Source organism: Oryctolagus cuniculus, chromosome 2, assembly GCF_051225735.1.
Source record: "Oryctolagus cuniculus isolate XC-2025 breed Fujian yellow rabbit chromosome 2, ASM5122573v1, whole genome shotgun sequence".
In the NCBI taxonomy this organism is placed as follows: Eukaryota; Metazoa; Chordata; class Mammalia; order Lagomorpha; family Leporidae; genus Oryctolagus; species Oryctolagus cuniculus.
Genome location: NC_142868.1, coordinates 67,472,089 through 67,489,816, shown reverse-complemented (window position 1 = coordinate 67,489,816; position 17,728 = coordinate 67,472,089). Strand labels below are relative to the sequence as shown.

Genomic DNA, 17,728 nt, shown 5'->3' with positions numbered 1-17,728 from the left:
TGGAAAAATGTTACAGAATAGTAAAATGTTCCTGCTACCCCATTTTCCACTCTCCACCTTCCCACTCACTAAATGTACACATAGGTAATTAGTTTCTTACATATTCTTCCAGAATTTCCTTCTGCATGTACGAGGAAATATCAATATATTTTCTTATTTCTTTTTCATTTATTTCAGAGAGTTACAGAGAGACAAGCAGAATGGGGGCGGGGGTGATCTTCCATCCACTGGGTCACTCCCCAGAAAGAGAGAGAGAGAGAGGTCTTCCATCCTTCCATCCACTGGTTCACTCCCCAGATTGGCTGCAACTGCCATGGCTAGGCCAGGCTGAAACTGGGGTTAGCAGTTTCATCCAGGTCTCCCATGTGGGTGGCAGGGGCCCAAGAACTTGGGCCATCTTCCACTGCTTTTCCCAGGCCATCAACAGGGAGTTGGATCGGAAGTAGAACAGCTGGGACAGGAACTGGCACCCATGTGGGATGCCAGCATTGTAGGTGGCAGCTTTGCCTGCTGTGTCACGACATAGGCCCCTGCGCTATGCATGTTCTGCCTCTTACTTACTAGGTCTGTCTCGGTGAACATCCCTGTGACTTGAATTTGCAGTTGTCAGGCATGGTGTTCTGAAAGTCAGCTGACGTCGAGTTGGCTGATGGTGAAGTTAAGATGCTGTGGGTCCTTCCTGCTTTGGTTGTTTGGAGGGTTTTTTCATTTTGTTTTTTGATGAGGGGCGTCATAGTCTACTTGATCTGACAGATACATAGATTTTTTTTAACACCATAACGTGATGAATTTTCTTTAGTTCTTTGAAGTTTTGTGTTATGAACTTGAAGCTTTGTTTTCCCCTAAAGCTTTTTATCATTATATATTATTTTAAATTATTTATGGGATACATGTGATGTTTTGATATATATATATTGTGAATGATTAGCTCAAGGTAATATATCCATCCACCTGTACACTTACCCTTTCTTGTACTGAAACATTTGAAATTTCTCATAGCTATTTTTGAGATATACATTGTTATTTGCTGCAGTCATTAGGCTGTGTGATAGATCTCAAACACTTATTTCTCTTGTCTTTCTGAAGCTTTGTACCTTTTTTTAAAAAATATTTATTTATTTATTTATTTATTTGAAAGGCAGAGTTAGAGAAAGGGAGAAATAGGGAGACAGGGGGATCTTCCATCTACTGATTCACTCCTCAAATGGCCACAACAGCTAGGGTTGGATCAGGCCAAAGCCTGGAGCCAGGAGCTTCATCCAGGTCACCCACATGGGTGCAGGGGTCCAAGTAGTAAGGATATCTTCTGCTGCTTTCCCAGGCACATCAGCAGGGAGCTGGATCAGAAGTGGAGCAGCCAGGACTCGAACTGGTACCCTTGTGGGATGCATTATACGGGCCCTGCTTTGTACCCTTGAATGAGTACTTCCCTACTCCCGCCTCTCCCCAGCCTCTGGGAACCACCATTCCACTCCATATAAAGCTGTTTCTAATTGTGTGTTTATTTAAGTATGTGTCTTTCTGATGAACGGCTTCTAGTATTATTATGAAATCTTGAAAATCTATGTTGTGAGATCTTAATATAGCTACAAGAGCCTTCTTAAGCTTACTTTGCATGGTAAACTTTTTAATTCATTAATTTTCAATTTGTTTTTGTCTTTAAATTTAAAAAGGACTTCAGGCAGCAAGTCCTTATCCTGGTTTGATGGCCTCTGCCTTTGGATTGGATTGTTTGTTCATTTGCTTGTAATGTAATTATTGAAATGGTTTGGTTTAAGTCAACTATTTTGCTGTTTATTTTCCATTTGTATCTCCTGTCCCACCAATTCTCTAAAAATCCATTTTTATATAATTTTAGATATTCAACTCAATCTTAGTATTTTCCATTTCTTGTTTTTCTGTCCTTCTATTGCTAATTTTTGATTAATTGAATATTCTTCAATATTCTGCTTTATTTTCTCTATTAGCTTATGAGCCATGCTTTTTTTTTTTTTTTTTTTTTTTGTTAGCAGTCACTTCTAGATTAAAAATGTGCATCCTTAGGACCGGCGCTGTGGTGTAGCAGGTAAAGCTGCCACCTGCATGCCAGCATCCCATATAGCTGCCAGTTTGAATCTGGGCTGCTCCACTTCCCATCTGGCTCTCTGCTATGGCCTGGAAAAGCAGTAAAGGAGGCTTAAGTCCTTGGGCCGCTGCATCCACATGGGAGATCTGGAAGAAGCTCCTGGCTCCAGATCGGTGCAGTTCTGTTCATTGCGGCCATCTAAGAAGTGAACCAGCAGATGGAAGACTCTCTCTTCTTTCTCTCTCTCTCCCTCTCTCCCTCTCTCCCTCTCTCCCTCTCTCCCTCTCTCCCTCTCCCTCTCCCTCTCCCTCTCCCTCTCTCCCTCTCCCTCTCTCCCTCTCTCCCTCTCTCCCTCTCTCCCTCTCTCCCTCTCTCCCTCTCTCCCTCTCTCCCTCTCTCCCTCTCTCCCTCTCTCCCTGCCTCTCCCTCTCTCCCTGCCTCTCCCCTATTCCTTCCTTCCCTCCCTCCCTCTGCACTTCTGTAACTCTGCCTTTCAAATAAATAAATACATAAATCTTTTTTAAAATTTCTTTATTTGACAGAGTTAGACAGTGAGAGAGAGACAGAAAGGTCTTCCTTCCGTTGGTTCACTCCCCAAATGGCCCCTGTGGCCGGAGCGATGCCGATCCAAAGCCGGGAGCCAGGTGCTTCCTCCTGGTCTCCCATGTGGGTGCAGGGGCCCAAGCACTTGGGCCATCCTCCACTGCCTTCCCGGGCCACAGCAGAGAGCTGGACTGGAAGAGGAGTAACTGGGACTAGAACCTGGCGCCCATATGGGATGCCAGTGCCGCAGGCGGAGGATTAACCAAGTGAGCCACGGCACCAGCCCCAATAAGTAAATCTTAAAAAAAAAAAAATGCATCCTCGGAAGTAGGCACTTGGGTTAGCAGTTATGATGCCCATGTGCCACCTGGGAGTACCTGGGCTTGATTGCCATCTCCTGACTCCAGCTTACTGCCAGTGCAGTACCTGGAAGGCAGCAGGTGATGGCTCCAGTGATCCGTCCTTTCCAAAGGCCCCAGCTGTTGCAGGCCTTTGGAAAGCGAACCAGCAGATGGGGGTTCTCTTGCAGGTTCTTAAAAAAATATTACGTGTGTGTGTGTGTGTGTACCCATACACACACATCCTTAAATTAGCAATCTATTTGGAATCAGTGTGTTACTTTGTCATCCTTGTATATCCTACTTCATAGCTGACAATTTCTTCCCACTATATAATGTAATTACATAACAGTATAATTTCATTTATTCATCCCCCATCCTCTGTACTATTTTTGTCATATTTTACTTATAGATGGTAAATCTGACCTCACAATATTCATTTTTTTAAAGATTTATTTATTTGAGTGAGAAGCAGAGTTTCAGATTTACAGAGACAGAAAAATCTTCCATCTACTTGTTCACTCTCCAAATGGCCACAACAGCCAGAGTTGAGCTGATGAGGAGCTAGGAGCTCTGGGTCTCCCATGTGGGTGTAGGCGCCCAAGCACTTGGGCCATCTTCCACGGCTTTCCCAGATCAGAAGAGGAGCCGCCAGGACTTGAACTGGTGCCCATGTGGGATGCAGTGACACAGGCGGGGGCTTAGTCCCCTATGCCACAGCGCCAGCCCAAATACTGTCATTCTTGATTGAGGCAGTGTTTTTAAGGAAATGATAAGAAGAAAAAATGTGTCATCTTTTTACTTTTGCCCTCTCACTTCTCCTTTCCAGTTCTCTTATCACCTTCCTACAGATCTGAGTTTCATCTTTTCCCTTCAGCCTATGGAGCATTCCTAGCATTCCTCTTATTTCTGGTCTGGTGGTGACAGCCTGTTAGATTTTATCTGAAAGTATCTTTATTTCACCTCTATTTTTAAAGAATATGTCACTTGATGTAGAATTAGGAGTTGACAGTTTTCCTCCAGCTTTTTGAAGATGTCATTCTGTTGTCTCCTGATTCCGGCTGGTTCTCAGCTGAATTTGATGAGAAGTCAAGGAGTTTGTTGGTGGTTCTCATGTGTATTTACAATGTCTGAATCCTCTGGCTGCTGTCAACATTTCTTTTTTTTTTTTTTTAATTTTTAATTTTTTTGACAGGCAGAGTTAGACAGTGAGAGAGAAAGAGACAGAAAGGTCTTCCTTTGCTGTTGGTTCACCCCCAAAATGGTCACTACGGCCGGCGCGCTGTGCCAATCCGAAGCCAGGAGCCAGGTGCTTCCTCCTGGTCTCCCATGCAGGTGCAGGGCCCAAGCACTTGGGCCATCCTCCACTGCCTTCCTGGGCCACAGCAGAGAGCTAGACTGGAAAAGGAGCAACCAGGACAGAACTGGTGCCCCAACCGGGACTAGAACCCGGAGTGCCGGCGCCGGAGGCAGAGGATTAGCCTAGTGAGCCGTGGCGCCGGCGGTTTTGAACATTTCAATCATGGTATACCTGGATAGATCATCATATTATTTATCTTGCTTGAGGTTTGCTGAGATGCTCAGATCTGTAAGTCAGGAAATTATCAGCCATTATTTCTTCAAATGTAGTTTTTCTACCCCATTCTCGCTGTCTTCTTTTTGAACTTCAATGTATTTTAGGTCATTGAGTATTTGTATTCAGGTCTCTGAGACTCTGATCATATTTTTTGGAATCTCTTTTCTCTCTGATCTGCAAATTAGATAAACTTTTTGGTATTTTCAAGTTTACTGGCCATTATTTTGCCCTTTATAATCTGCAAATAAGCCCATATGTCATGGGCAGAATTGTGCTCCTTCCCCCAAAATATATATCCACATCTTTTTTTTTTCTGTTTTCCTTAAAATTTATTTATTTATTGGAAAGAGTTACAAAGAGAGGAGGAGAGTCAGATCTTCTATCCAGTCGTTCGGCACTTACGGCTAGGCAAGGAGCCAGCTTTATCTGGATCTCCCATGTGGGTGGCAGGGGCCCAAGCACTTAGACCATCTTCTGCTGCTTTCCCAGGCCATTAGCAGGGAGCTGGATCAGAAGTGGAGCAGCCAGGGCTTGAACAGACACCCATGTGGGATGCCAGCACCACAGGCAGAGGCTTAACATACTATACCACAGTGCCAGCCCCTCAAATTTTAAAACATTTTTTAAGTGTAGGTCATAAAAAGAGAAAGCACTTGGCAAAGATTTGATCTCGCCATGGATGGGCTTATACAATAAAATGTAAATGTGATTAGACTGTAGACAGTAAGATAAAAGGCGCTCTTACAAAAATCAGCAAATGAAGCATATTTTAAGTTTTAATGTAAAGGTTGAAGATTCACATTATGAAAATTAAAAATCTATTCAAACCCCTCTGTGACAGGAGTCTCCTGTCACCATTTCCCAAGCCTGCCCTCCCCCTCCCATCCATTGATGATTCCCCTCCCACCAGCAGCAGTCTCCCCCTGTACAGGCAGATGGCTGTCATGAAACCCACTCAATGGATCCTTTGGCTACAGCAACACAAAGACAACGCCTGACCTTTCTTTCCCGCCCAGGTCCAGTAGGCCACTGGCTGTCCATCCTTCTGAGTACAGACTGGTGCTTTACATGATGTGGTGTGTGTGGGCAGGAGGAAAGCACACGGCATGTGTGTCTTGGGAGTCATTCTAGATTACTAAGCACATTCTCCAGTAATTCTTTCAAAGGGGATACACAAGAAACAAATGTCCTGAATTCTTCAATATCGAAAAACACCTTTGTTTTACCCTCAAAATCAGATGCTAATTTGGCTGGATACAAGATTCTCGGCTTAATGCCTTTTTCCTGCAGAACTTTGATGATATTGGCCCACTTACTCCTAGCATCCAGGGTGCCCAATGATAAGTCTGCAGTCAACCTGATTCTAGTTCCTCTGTAGGTTATTTCTTTCCTTTCTCTGGAAACCTTTATGATTTTCTCTTTATCACTGGAATTGCAAATTTTCACCAAGATGTGTCAGGAGTGATTCTGTTTTCATCAATCTTACTGGGTATTCGGTGTGCACTGACCATCTCAAGACTTGAATCTTTCTTCAGCTCTGGAAAGTTTTCTTCAACTATTTCTCTTATTAGGTCCTCTGCACTGTTCTCTTTATTTTCTTTTTCTGGAATACCTATCAAACAGATATTGGCACTTCTGGATCTATCCACATCTTAACTCCAGGTTCTCCTCTGTTGTGAGTGGCCATAAATGTCATCAGAGGTATCCTTATAAGAGAGGCAGAGGAGATCAGACAGAACAGTGGATGTGAAGGGGGCAGGGATTGGAGTGGCCATGGGTGAAGCTGGAAGAGGTGAGGAGTGAGTATTCCCATACGTCTCCAGAGGGCGTGCTGTCCTGCCCAGACCCTGACTTTGGGGCACTGAAGGGATTCACACTTGGCCTTCAAAACTGTCAGAGGATACATTTCAGTTTTTAAGCCGCTAAGTTTGTAGTAATATGTTACAGCAACCACTAGAAGAAAATGTACCATCCAATAAGATTCTTTTTCTCTTTAGATGTAAGATGTTTGGTTCTGGAATTTGCTTTTTTTATATAGTTTATATTTCTATGCGATTCCTATTTAGTTAAGACTATTTTTTTTTTTTTTACTTGTGAAGTAACATGATAACTCCTTTAAAGTGTTTGTTTACTAAATCCACCGTGGCCTTCTTCAGGCTGGTTTCTTTTAAAGATTTATTTATTTATTTGAAAGTCAGAGTTACACACACAGAGAGAGAGAGAGAGAGAGAGAGAGAGAGGTCCTCCATCTGATGGTTCACTCTCCAGTCGGCCGCAACGGCCGGAGCTGCACTGATCCAAAGCCAGGAGCCTCTTCCAGGTCTCCCACGCGGGTGCAGGGCCCAAGCACTTGGGCCATCTTCTACTGACTTACCAGGCCACAGCAGAGTAGATCAGAAGAGGAGCAGCCGGGACTAGAAGCAGCATACATATGGGATGCTGGTGCTTCAGGCCAGGGTGTCAACCCACTGTGCCACAGTGCCAGCCCCCAGGCTGGTTTCTAATACATACTTTTTCTGTCTTTATGAGTCATGTTTTGCTGTGTGATTTTTTTTTTTTTTTAAGATTTATTCCCATGAAAGGCAGAGTGACAGGATTCTTCCATCTGCTGGTTCACTCCTCAGATGGCCACAGTGACTGGGGCTGGGCCTGGTCACAGCCAAGAACTCCACCCTGGTCTCCCACAAGGATCAGGAACGCCAAGTACTTGAGCCAACTTCCACTGCTTTCCCAGGCACAATAGCACGGATGGATCAGAAGTGGAGCAGCTGGGACTGGAACCAGCACTCTGATGTGGGATGCTGGAGTTCAGGCAGTGGCTTACCCCACTTGTCACAACTCTGGTCTCCACCGTGTGACATTTTCAGTCTAGTAGTTTTCAGTTGTGTAATGGACATGGTAGGTTGTGAGATTCCAATTTCTGTATCGGCTTGTGAATAGTGTTGACTTTTATTCTGGCAGGTAGCTTGATTATTGGCTGATCATCATGAATTTTATCAGCTTTTTTTTTTTTTTAACTTTTGTGAGGTTCAATTTGTGGAAAGCCTAAGGTGTTTTCCCAGCTTCTCTACCTCAGTGGAACTCAACCTCTCTATTTGTTTTCAACAGCTGCCTACCAGATTACCGTGAACGTTAGTGGCTTCAAACATACATTTATGGTCTCTCAATTTCTGTAGGTCAGGAGTCCGAGCTCGCCTTAGCTGGATTCTCTGCTCAGGATCTCAGAAGGCTGAAATCTCATCAGAGACTCAGAGCGAGGGTACTCAGTTGTTGGTAGAATTCAGTGCTTGCACTTGCAGCACTGAGGCACCTGTTCCCTGTGTAGTTGTAAGCTAGGGGCTTGCTCTCCACTCCCAGCATCAGCCCACAGGTCCTAGTCAGGCAGCTGGCTCACAGGATCCATCTTCAAACCAAGCCAGTCACCTCTCCAGTGTGCCCCGGTGCACTCAAGTGCCTTTATTACCTGAGGATTTTTTTGTTGTTGTTTTTTAAACATTTATTTTATTTATTTGAAAGAGTTACAGAGAGGTAGAGAGGGAGAGAGAGTCTTCCATCTGCTGGTTCACTCCCCAGATGCCCACAGTGGCTGGAGCTGGGCCGATCCAAAGCCAGGAGCCAGGAGCCTCCTCTGGGTCTCCCACGCGGGTGCAGGGGCCCAAAGACTTGGGCCATCTGCTGCTGCTATCTCAGGCCATAGCAGAGAGCTGGATCAGAAGGGGGCAGCCAGGACTCGAACTAGCGCCCATATGGGATGCTGGAACTGCAGGTGCCGGCCCCACCTGAGGGGTTTTCATCTACAGGACTGACCATACAGTTCCTCCCCTCCCCTTACCACAACTTACTTGGCGACCACCCACAGCAGCCCCTACCCCCTTCTGCGCTCAGGACGCTGCACCAGCTTCAGTTAGCTGGCCCTTCGTTTCTTGTGGGAATCCTGTGTGGGAATGCCCACTGTGTTATGGCAACAGTTCAGTGAGGTTTCTCTCTTGTTCTTCTGTCTTACATGTCAACTTAACTTGTAGTTCAACCAGAGAACCTAGAGGGGTGGAACGGAGGTTTTTCCCCTGTAAGAGCTTTAAGAACGTTACTTCCTTATAGCTGGAAACAGAAATGTGACCTGATTCTGCACGTTGTAATCTTACACAGTGGAAGCTCCACTTTCTCCCTCGCAATGATTGTTAAAAGTCCACTCAAAGTCTTGTGAAAATTTAATTTTTTGGTAATGTTTTCTTAAACGAATTTAGATAATTGATATAAGTAATTTAGAACTAAGGAATTATAGTTAAAATACTGATTGTGTTTGCTAAGTCATCTTAAGGCTTATGTTTTAAGAATGAATACCTCTTCAATAAAAACATGTGCTTTATAATTTTTATAGGAAACTCAGAAAAAGGAGACTATGTCTCGTGGCAAAAGGAAAAAAACAAGCAATGAAGCTGGAGATTCAGGTACAGGATGGTGTTTTATTTCTTTGTAGTTTATTTACTTATGCAGAGCCACCTCCCTTCTGCTGATTCCCTTGCCCCAAATGCTTACAACAGCTAGGGCTGGGCAAGACTGAAGTCAGGAACTCGTTCCAGGTCTCCCACGTGTGTGCCAGGGACCCAGCTAGCGGAGCCATGACCTGCTGCCTCCCAGGGTGCACATCAGTGGGAAGGCGGAACTACGACTTGGGACTGGAACGCAGGCCCTTGAGTATGGGGTGTGGGTCTCTCAGCAAATAAACCAACTGCCAAATGTCTGCCCCAGAATATGCATGATACTTTGTCACTTAGTCAAAGATGTAATGGAAAAAAGTGCTGATTGGTGAAAACAGTAAATTGTTACTGCTACTTTGAAAAATGAGGCATGTGTGACTTTGAGGTAACTATTTTTAATGTTTTGTTGTGAAAATTTTCAACATACAACAAACTGAATTTTACTGTGTATATTCACCTACTATCTGGATCTCACAGTTAACACTTGAGTTGTTACTTTGTCCATTAATCCATTTAATTCTTTAATGCATTTCAAAATAAATTTGACATTAGTACATTTCTTTTGAATTATTTCAATGTATACATCATTAGCCAGAGTTCTATGCTTGTTTACCATTTTTTCTTTTTCTTTTTTTTTTTTTTAAAGATTTATTTGGGGCCAGCACTTTGGTGTAGTAAATTAAGCCTCCACCTATGGCACCGGCATCCCATATGGGCACTGGTTCGTGTCCTGGCTGCTGCTCTTCCGGTCCAGCTCTCTGCTATGGCCTGGGGAAGCAGTAGAAGATGGGCCAAGCGCTTGGGCCCCTGCCACCCATGTAGACACCAGGATGAATCTCCTGGCTTTGGATCAGCCAAGCTTCAGCCATTGCAGCCATTCAGGGAGTGAACCAGCTGATAAAAGATTCTCTCTCTCTGGATCTCTCTGTGTGTGTGTGTGTGTCTCTGTCTCTCTCTGTCTCTCTCTCTCTCTCTCTCTCTCTCTCTCTGTTTCTCCCTCTCTGTAACTCTGCCTCTCAAATAAGTAAATCTTAAAAGATTTTGAGAGGCAGAGTTACAGATTGAGAGAGAAAAAGACATCCTCTGTTAGTTCAGTGTCCAAATGGCTACAATGGTCAGTGCTGGGACAGGCTGAAGCCAGGAGCTAGGAGATTCATCCTGGTGTCCCACATGGGTGGCAGGGGCCCAAGCACTTGGCCACCCTCCATGGCTTTCCTATCACATTAGCAGGGAGCTGGGTAGGAAGTTGGACCATCAGGGACTCTAACTGGTGCTTATATGCAGCAGACTTAACCTGCTGTACCACAACACTGCCCCCCTAGTTCTTTTCTGTTAATGTAAAATGTGCATACAGTGAAATGCCTAGATCTTGGGTATATAATAGCTGAATTTTGGGAAATGCAAACACTTGTGTAACTCAAACCACTATTAACATAAAGATGCTTCCCATTCCTCCCGAAATTTCCCTGTTCCCTTTGATGCCTGTCCCCTCTTCACATTCCCAGAGACAGGGACTTTGGCGCTCTTGTTTTCTACCATAGATTAGCCTTGCTTGGTGTGGGATTTCGCATGGATGGACTCCCACAGCATGTGCTCTGCTGTGGGTCCGCCTTGGTGTTGTGTGTGATGTCTGTCGTGTGTGGCATTCTGCTGCACCGCTGCACCACAGCCCCGCCGGTGCTCACGGATGGATGCTGACTGGATTCCAGGTTTTGGCCCTCATGAATAAAGCTGCCGTGAACCTTCTCTCACACATTTCCTTGTTAACACGTGTTTTGGTTTCTCTTGGGAAAATATAAAGAGTAGAGCTGCTGAGTCCTAGGGTAGTATATGTTTAATTTTACAAGAAATGACCAAATGTTAAAAACCATATGCCCAAAGTGATTGTGTGATTTTACACACCCACTAGAAGCTAAGGTGTAGATTTTTTTTTTTTTTTTGGACAGGCAGAGTTAGAGAAAGGTCTTCCTTCCATTGGTCACCCCGAAATGGCCCCTATGACCGGCGCACTGCGCCAATCTGAAGCCAGGAGCCAGTGCTTCCTCCTGGTCTCCCATGCAGGTGCAGGGCCCAAGCACTTGGGCCATCCTCCACTGCACTCCCGGGCCACAGCAGAGAGCTGGCCTGGAAGAGGAGCAAATGGAACAGAATCTGGCGCCCTGACCAGAACTAGAACCCAGAGTACCAGTGCCGCAGGCGGAGGATTAGCCTAGTGAGCTGAGGCGCCGGCCTGCAGTGTAGAATTGACTAAGAATAGAATGAGCAACTTCACGGGAAATAAATTTAAAATAGATGCAAAGGAGATACGTCTCCACTCTATCCCTGACTGTAGCATATAAACCTGTAGAAAAGAAGGCTGACAAAACTAGCTCTTCAAGATCACAACCAGGATAATCCTACAACCACCAGGGAAATACAGTCACTAGAGAAAAACATTCCTGTGGAGACAAGCAAGAAGCAGTTAAGGCCTAGTTCCAGGCGATTTTCCGGGTGAGCCTAACAGCCACTTAAGGAACCCTCCACTCTAAGCCTGCGACAGTGACGTGGAAGGAGAGAAGGGAAGGTGCCCCGTGCGTCTCTGCAAACCTGCTGAATGCAGGACGAGATGGGGAAGGGCTGTGGCCATGTCCCCGCGCGGGAAGCCCAGCTGATGCCCTCTGTCTCCCACCCACATGACAGTCGTTTCAAGTGGAGAGAAGACTTCATTTGTGGGAGGTATGATCTGACAACTTTTAGAGAAAGTACAGGAGTGTATGACTCTGAATTCTTACAGAAGACACAAAAAGGTTAACTGTAAAGGAAATGAATAAGTTTAACTGATAAAATCAAGGGCTTGTGCTCATCCAGAGACCATGAAGAAAGGCACAGGGTGAGACTCAAACAGCAGTAGCACATGGGGGGATGCACACACTGCCAGCCCGGTAGAAGGAATGGGCAGGTGGCATTATGGATTTTTACCGGAGAAGAAACAGTGAAAGAAAGGTTCAAAGACAGTCCATTATGAGTGACAGAAATGTCAGCTTCAGTTACGATGAGACCCTTCTGCACCTACAGTAGCAGGATTCGTGCACAGAGACAAGACACCAAGGCTTTTAGTAGGAAGTAGTCTTTTTATTATTTATGCCAGCATAAGGCCCAGGTGGAATTTCTTATCTAAAAGCCTAAGCCCAGAACAAAGAGGGCTGTTTCCTTAGATACGGCTTTAGCCTCTTTGTCTCCCTTACTTGGTTCCATGCCTACATTGGATTGGATATTGTGATGTTACATGGCAGCCACAGGAATTGATGCAGTACTGGGCGTGTATACATTTTTCCTCCCACGCACATACTGAGCTGTAGCTGTCTGCAAGGGTCAACAGTATTGCTGTGTACTAGCAAGCAGGACCTGAAGTGGTCCATAGAAGCAGGTCGGGACTGCAGCGGAAGCATTCACAGGCAGGCAGGTAGCAGCCACACTTCATTCCCAGGACAGATGCCTCCCTTTTCCTTTTTCTGACCTTGGGAAGGCTCTGCCACAACTTTAGTCATTTCAGCAACAAGTGTAATTAAAAGACAAAGTCCTCTGCCACACGGCTGCATTGGCAGATAGTTAATTCTTCAGGGAATGAGGTTATGGGCGGTGAGAATCCTTACCCACTGCAGGTAGAAAGCTATGGTAACAATTTTGAAAACCATTTTGGCAACTTCGGTAATGTTGAAAATACACAAAGTCAGAAACCTGGCTGGTGCCTGTGATATATTTCCTAAAGAAATTCCTTGTGAAACGTATTTATGAGTGTTCGTAGCATTATTTTTTGTGCTGTTAAAATCCTGATAGCAGTGCTGGCGCCATGGCTCAGTAGGCTAATCCTTCACCTAGCGGCACTGGCACACCAGGTTCTAGTCCCGGTCGGGGCACCGGATTCTGTCCCGGTTGCCCCTCTTCCAGGCCAGCTCTCTGCTGTGGCCCGGGAAGGCAGTGGAGGATGGCCCAAGTGCTTGGGCCCTGCACCCCATGGGAGACCAGGAGAAGCACCTGGCTCCTGCCTTCAGATAGGCACGGTTTCCGGCTGCAGCGCAAACCAACGGCAAAGGAAGAGCTTTCTCTCTGTCTCTCTTTCTCACCGTCCACTCTGCCTGTTTAAAAAAAAAAAAAAATCCTGAAAGCAGTCAGACATGGTAGAATTGATAGGTAAATTGTGATATACTTTTTCAATGAAATAGAAAATTAAAACTTTTGCTGGCATAAATATAAAAAAGTCAAAAATGTAAACTGAACTCTTGTTTAGGAATATGTATGTGCATGTAGCATAAAATCGTGAGGACTGATACAGTGATAAACAGACTTCTGAATGGTGGTAACCTGCAGGTTGGCAGGGAGATGCGTGCAGGTGGGGGCCCACTGGCTGCTTCCCATGTTAATGTTCTCTTTCTCTAGCTGCTCAGTGATCTCAAGGTTGTGCACCTCCATATTTCACAGGCAAGTGTTCTTGTGTATAGAATATAATTCATAATTCTGGTGCCAAGATAAAAATGTTAAATAAGTAAAGACAGATTGGATATAATGGTTCTTCATAATTTTTGTTAATCTGTTCCTTAGAGCTTAAGAAAGATTTTATTTGGAGTAATAAGATCTTGAGATACTGTGTTTTGTTTAAAAGAATATATAGTACCTTTTGGAGGTTTCAAGATGGCAGAATTGGGAGGGAGCTTCCTGGTCTAGTCTAGGGAAAGATAGTTTAAAATAAAAAAAGGTGAGAGACGACAATCTCAGGGAAGAGTTAGGGAGAAAACAGCAGAGGAAACTCCATGCAAATTAGAGGGACACAGTTGTCCTACATGGAGGTGTGGAGGTGACAACTCAGGGCCCCAGTACTCAAACAGTATTTTTCACTTTGTGTTTCTATGTGGGTGCAAACTGTCGAAATCTTTACTTAATATATGCTAAACTGATACTCTGTATATAAAGAGAATTGAAAATGAATCTTGATGTAAATGGAAGGGGAGATGAGCGGGAAAGGGGAGGGTTGCAGGTGGGAGGGAAGTTATGGGGGGGGAAGCCATTGTAATCCATAAGCTGTACTTTGGAAATTATATTCATTAAATAAATAAATAAATAAAAGCTCAAACTAGAACTGTAGGTCTTCAGAATCCTAATACAGAATATTACTGTAGCATTTTAAAACAGTGCACCGAGTAATCATGTATTCTGCACGTGGCCAGTTAACGGAGGTATTAAAGTTCACAAAATACTGTCCTTGCCGACAAGGACTTTATCGGGAGTGGTGTTGGACAGCTACACACAAGATAAAGGGCAGCAAAGCTTTTGGTTGCTTCAGCAGAAATGGGAGAACCAAAGAGATGGCAGGAAGAGAGTGAGCATACAGACGGGGTTTGTGAGGGAAGCAGTGGGCAGGAAGCAGTGAGGATGGCGCCTCCCATAGGATTCTTCAGCCGGAGCTGCCTTTACCCAATGGGAGGCACTGTTTTTGTTTCAAGCTGTCAGAACTCTGTCTCTAGAGCCAAATACGAACAATCAGCATGTTCAAGTTGACTTGTCTTGATATTCTAGGTATTTCTGACAGCGTGCATATTTGGTGTCTAGAAGGAAAAAAGAAGAGTGACCTCATGGAGTTGGATATTGTTTTGTCTGCATGTGAGAAAGCAATCCGGGAGCATAAGTAAGTCTTGATGTTCTAGTGCATACACGACTGATTCCCCTTCAGGTACGACTGTTGCTTAGTGGGCTTTTGTATGTCTTCTCATTATTCTTACAGCTTAGATATTTTTGTTATGATTTCCCTTAATCCTGTGAGTCACTAGCAGTATGTTTTTATATGTCCAAATATGTGGCTTTTTAATTTGTATTTTTGTATGAACTCTACCTTAACTGTCGTCGTCAAAGATCCTGATGGTCTGGTGATACTGACTTGAAATGTTGAGGCGTTCTTTATGGCCTAGCACGTAATCCGTGCGGAATCTCTAAATACTAGATCTGGGGAGTTTAATTATTGCATCTGGATGGAACCAGTAATTACTCAGTTTTTCCTGGTATTTGTGCTGTATATATTTAGTGACCATTTTATTAGGAACATCATGCTTTAAATTGCTCTGTCTTATAAATGAGACATTTATCATCAAGTAATGGTGACCTCCATTGCTAGAAATGCTTTTTTGTCTTACTATCTATTTTAGCTCATCTGATATGCATCACTAGCTTTCTTTTGGTAGCATTTGCCAGACGTGACATTCGTATCACAGGCGTACCTAAGACAGATCGCAGGTTTGCTTCCAGACCACTGCAGTAAAGCAAATGCCACAATAGAGTCATGAATTTTTGGTTTCCCAGCACATTTGGAAGTTACATTTATACCATACTGTAGGCTTTTAGGCATATAATAGCTTTGTGTCTAAAATATATATGTATAACTTAATTAAAAATATTGTATTGCTGAAAACCGGTAATGAGCTCTCTCCGTGAGTCATGCTGTTTTTGCTGGTGGAGGGATCTGGCCCCGAGGTTGACAGCTGCTGACTGATCAGGGTGGTAGATGCTGAGTGGCTTTGACAATTTCTTCAAATAAGGCAAAAACGGAGTTTGCTGCACTGGTCGACTCTTCTTTCCCTGAAAGCGCTCTCTGGGGCATGAGATGCTGGTGGGCAGCACTTTGATCGGTCCTGACATTCTCTCTGCTTTCCCAGCGATGTCCATGCACGGTCTCAGTCTGCTGTTGTCACGTCAGCCGCGTCACAGCCCCTTCAGCAGGTGCGGGCTCCATTGAGAGAAGCCCCTACTCTGTTCACCCCGAGCGGCAGCTCCTGTCTGCCAGGTTTGGCCATGAGAGCGCAGCCGTTGGGTCGCGTCTTCAGGCTCCGCTGGCAAGTCTGTGCTCTTGCTGCTTCCCTCACATCCGCGGTTACTTTCTCCACCAGTCCTGACCCCCGTCACTCGTCCGGAAGTCCGGAAGGAGGGAAGCCACATCTTTCAGGTCCTGTTGTTGTTGATAGTTCTGACCTCCTTGCAGGGATCGCGAAAGTTCTTGGTGGCATCTAGAACTGTGAATCCTTCCCAGGCCGGAGGGTGGGGGCCTGAAGCCAGGCTTCATCGTTTGGGCAACAGGCAGTCCCTTTCCAAGTGGCTTGTTGGAGAGGTGCAGGCACCACACGGACCATGGTAGGGTGTCTGGGGGGCGTGCAGAAAGGCACGTGGCTCAGCATATTGTCTCAGCAGGTGCGGGGGCTTTCCCCGCAGCAAGCAGCCCACGAGGCTCCAGGTGAACGCTCTGTGCCGTTTCATCGGGGTGGCCTCGGTGGCCTGACAGCTTCTGACTATCCTTTGTTTTTCCTGACTTAGAAGTGGGAAGGTCTGCTAATGTATTTCTTAGCTGCATGCATGCATGCAGCCATTTATCCCATTTGTTGTTTGTTGCACTGTTTTGGTTTTTATATCTACTATTTCTGCTTGGTTCTTTTTTGTGCCTTCAGTTCGCGTCGTTCCTGGTTAGCATCCTGGGAATACTGTCTAAAATCCATTTGATGGAATCAGCTCTCCTAGGGGTTTTCCTCTGGGAGCAGTTGTGCTGCTCTGGCATTGCTTCTCTGGCCTGGGTGCTTGTCAGGAGACAGGAGTGCCAGGGATGGAGGCGGCAGGGCCGGGGAGCGGGAAGCCCAGTCGCTTGGCCGTCACCCCAGGCCCCGCAGAGAGCAGTGCCAGGAGGGTAGGTCACTCCCTGGGAAAGGTGAGGAAACAGCTGCCCAAGGTCAGTCTCCCCACTATTCCCCAGGCCTCACAGGCCCAGGGCTGCCTTTAGTCCTGAGGACCAGGAGACAGGGTCGAATCACTGCCAGTGACAGGTGTCTGGGAGGCCGTGTGTGCGGGGACGGTGGGGAAGACACAGGAGCCGGCCCTCAACAGCCAGCCACAGCCTCGGCTCTCACCTTTCCCCTTTCAGAATCCCTCCCCTTGGGGTTCACAGCCTCGTCTGGTTCTGTGGCGGTTCCCCTCTGGGGTTCACCCGCATTGATGTGGCGTGGGGTGGGTCTGTCACACTAGAACTCAGCAGTGTCACTGTGAGGAGAGCCTGGTTTTTTCTTCTCTGCTCTATAATCCAGAGCCAGTTTGCTGTTAAAACTGGTTCTCTTAACGCACCAACACTGGCTTTTGTTATCCTTTTCTCATTCATAAATCACCTAAAGACTTACTATAGACTTGGGATATTTTAGGGAAACTGGCCTTGTTAATTTACCTTTTAGTATATTTTAAATTTTTATTTATTTGTTTGAGGGATAGAGGGAGCATCTATCTGCTGGTTCACTCCGCAAATGCCTACAATGGCTGGGGCTGGGCCTGGGCCGGGCCGAAGCCAGGAGGAAGGAACTCAATCCAGGTCTCCCACCTGATGGCAGGAGCCAAGTTACCTGAGCCACCAGCACTGCTTCCCACGGTCTGAATTAGCAGGAAGCTAGAATCGGGAATGAGGGCCAGTTATCCAACCTAGGAGCTCTGATATGGGATGTGGGTGTCTCAATCACTGGGCTAAAGAAATGCCTACCCTTGGGGCCAGCGCCATGGCACAGTAGGTTAATTTTCCGCCTGCGGCACCGGCATCCCATTTGGGCACTGGTTCGAGTCCTGGTTGCCCCTCTTCCAGTCCAGCTCTCTGCTGTGGCCTGGGAAAGCAGTGGAGGATGGCCCAAGTCCTTGGGTCCCTGCACCCACATGGGAGACCCAGAAGAAGCTCCTGGTTCCT

General features: G+C 45.7%; 1 protein-coding gene across 13 annotated transcripts in view; it reads left to right on the top strand.

Annotated features, from left to right (window-relative positions):
- The window catches only part of LOC149127796 (centromere protein U-like), a 133,193-nt gene that overhangs the window by 105,300 nt on the left and 10,165 nt on the right, over window positions 1–17,728 (top strand). For 10 of the 13 annotated variants that reach the window (XR_016228981.1, XR_016228980.1, XR_016228982.1 and 7 more), the window contains exons 7-8: window positions 8,901–8,970; window positions 14,551–14,659. Coding sequence is in view for 10 of the 13 variants with exons in the window: in XM_089325599.1 (XP_089181725.1) it covers window positions 8,901–8,970; window positions 14,551–14,659 (179 nt within the window). In the remaining 3 variants the exon portion in view is untranslated. Of the gene's footprint in view, window positions 1–8,900; window positions 8,971–9,102; window positions 9,517–14,550; window positions 14,660–17,728 lie in introns of those variants that run through there. The other 3 variants (XM_089325601.1, XM_089325602.1, XM_089325603.1) reach the window with 3 other exon arrangements.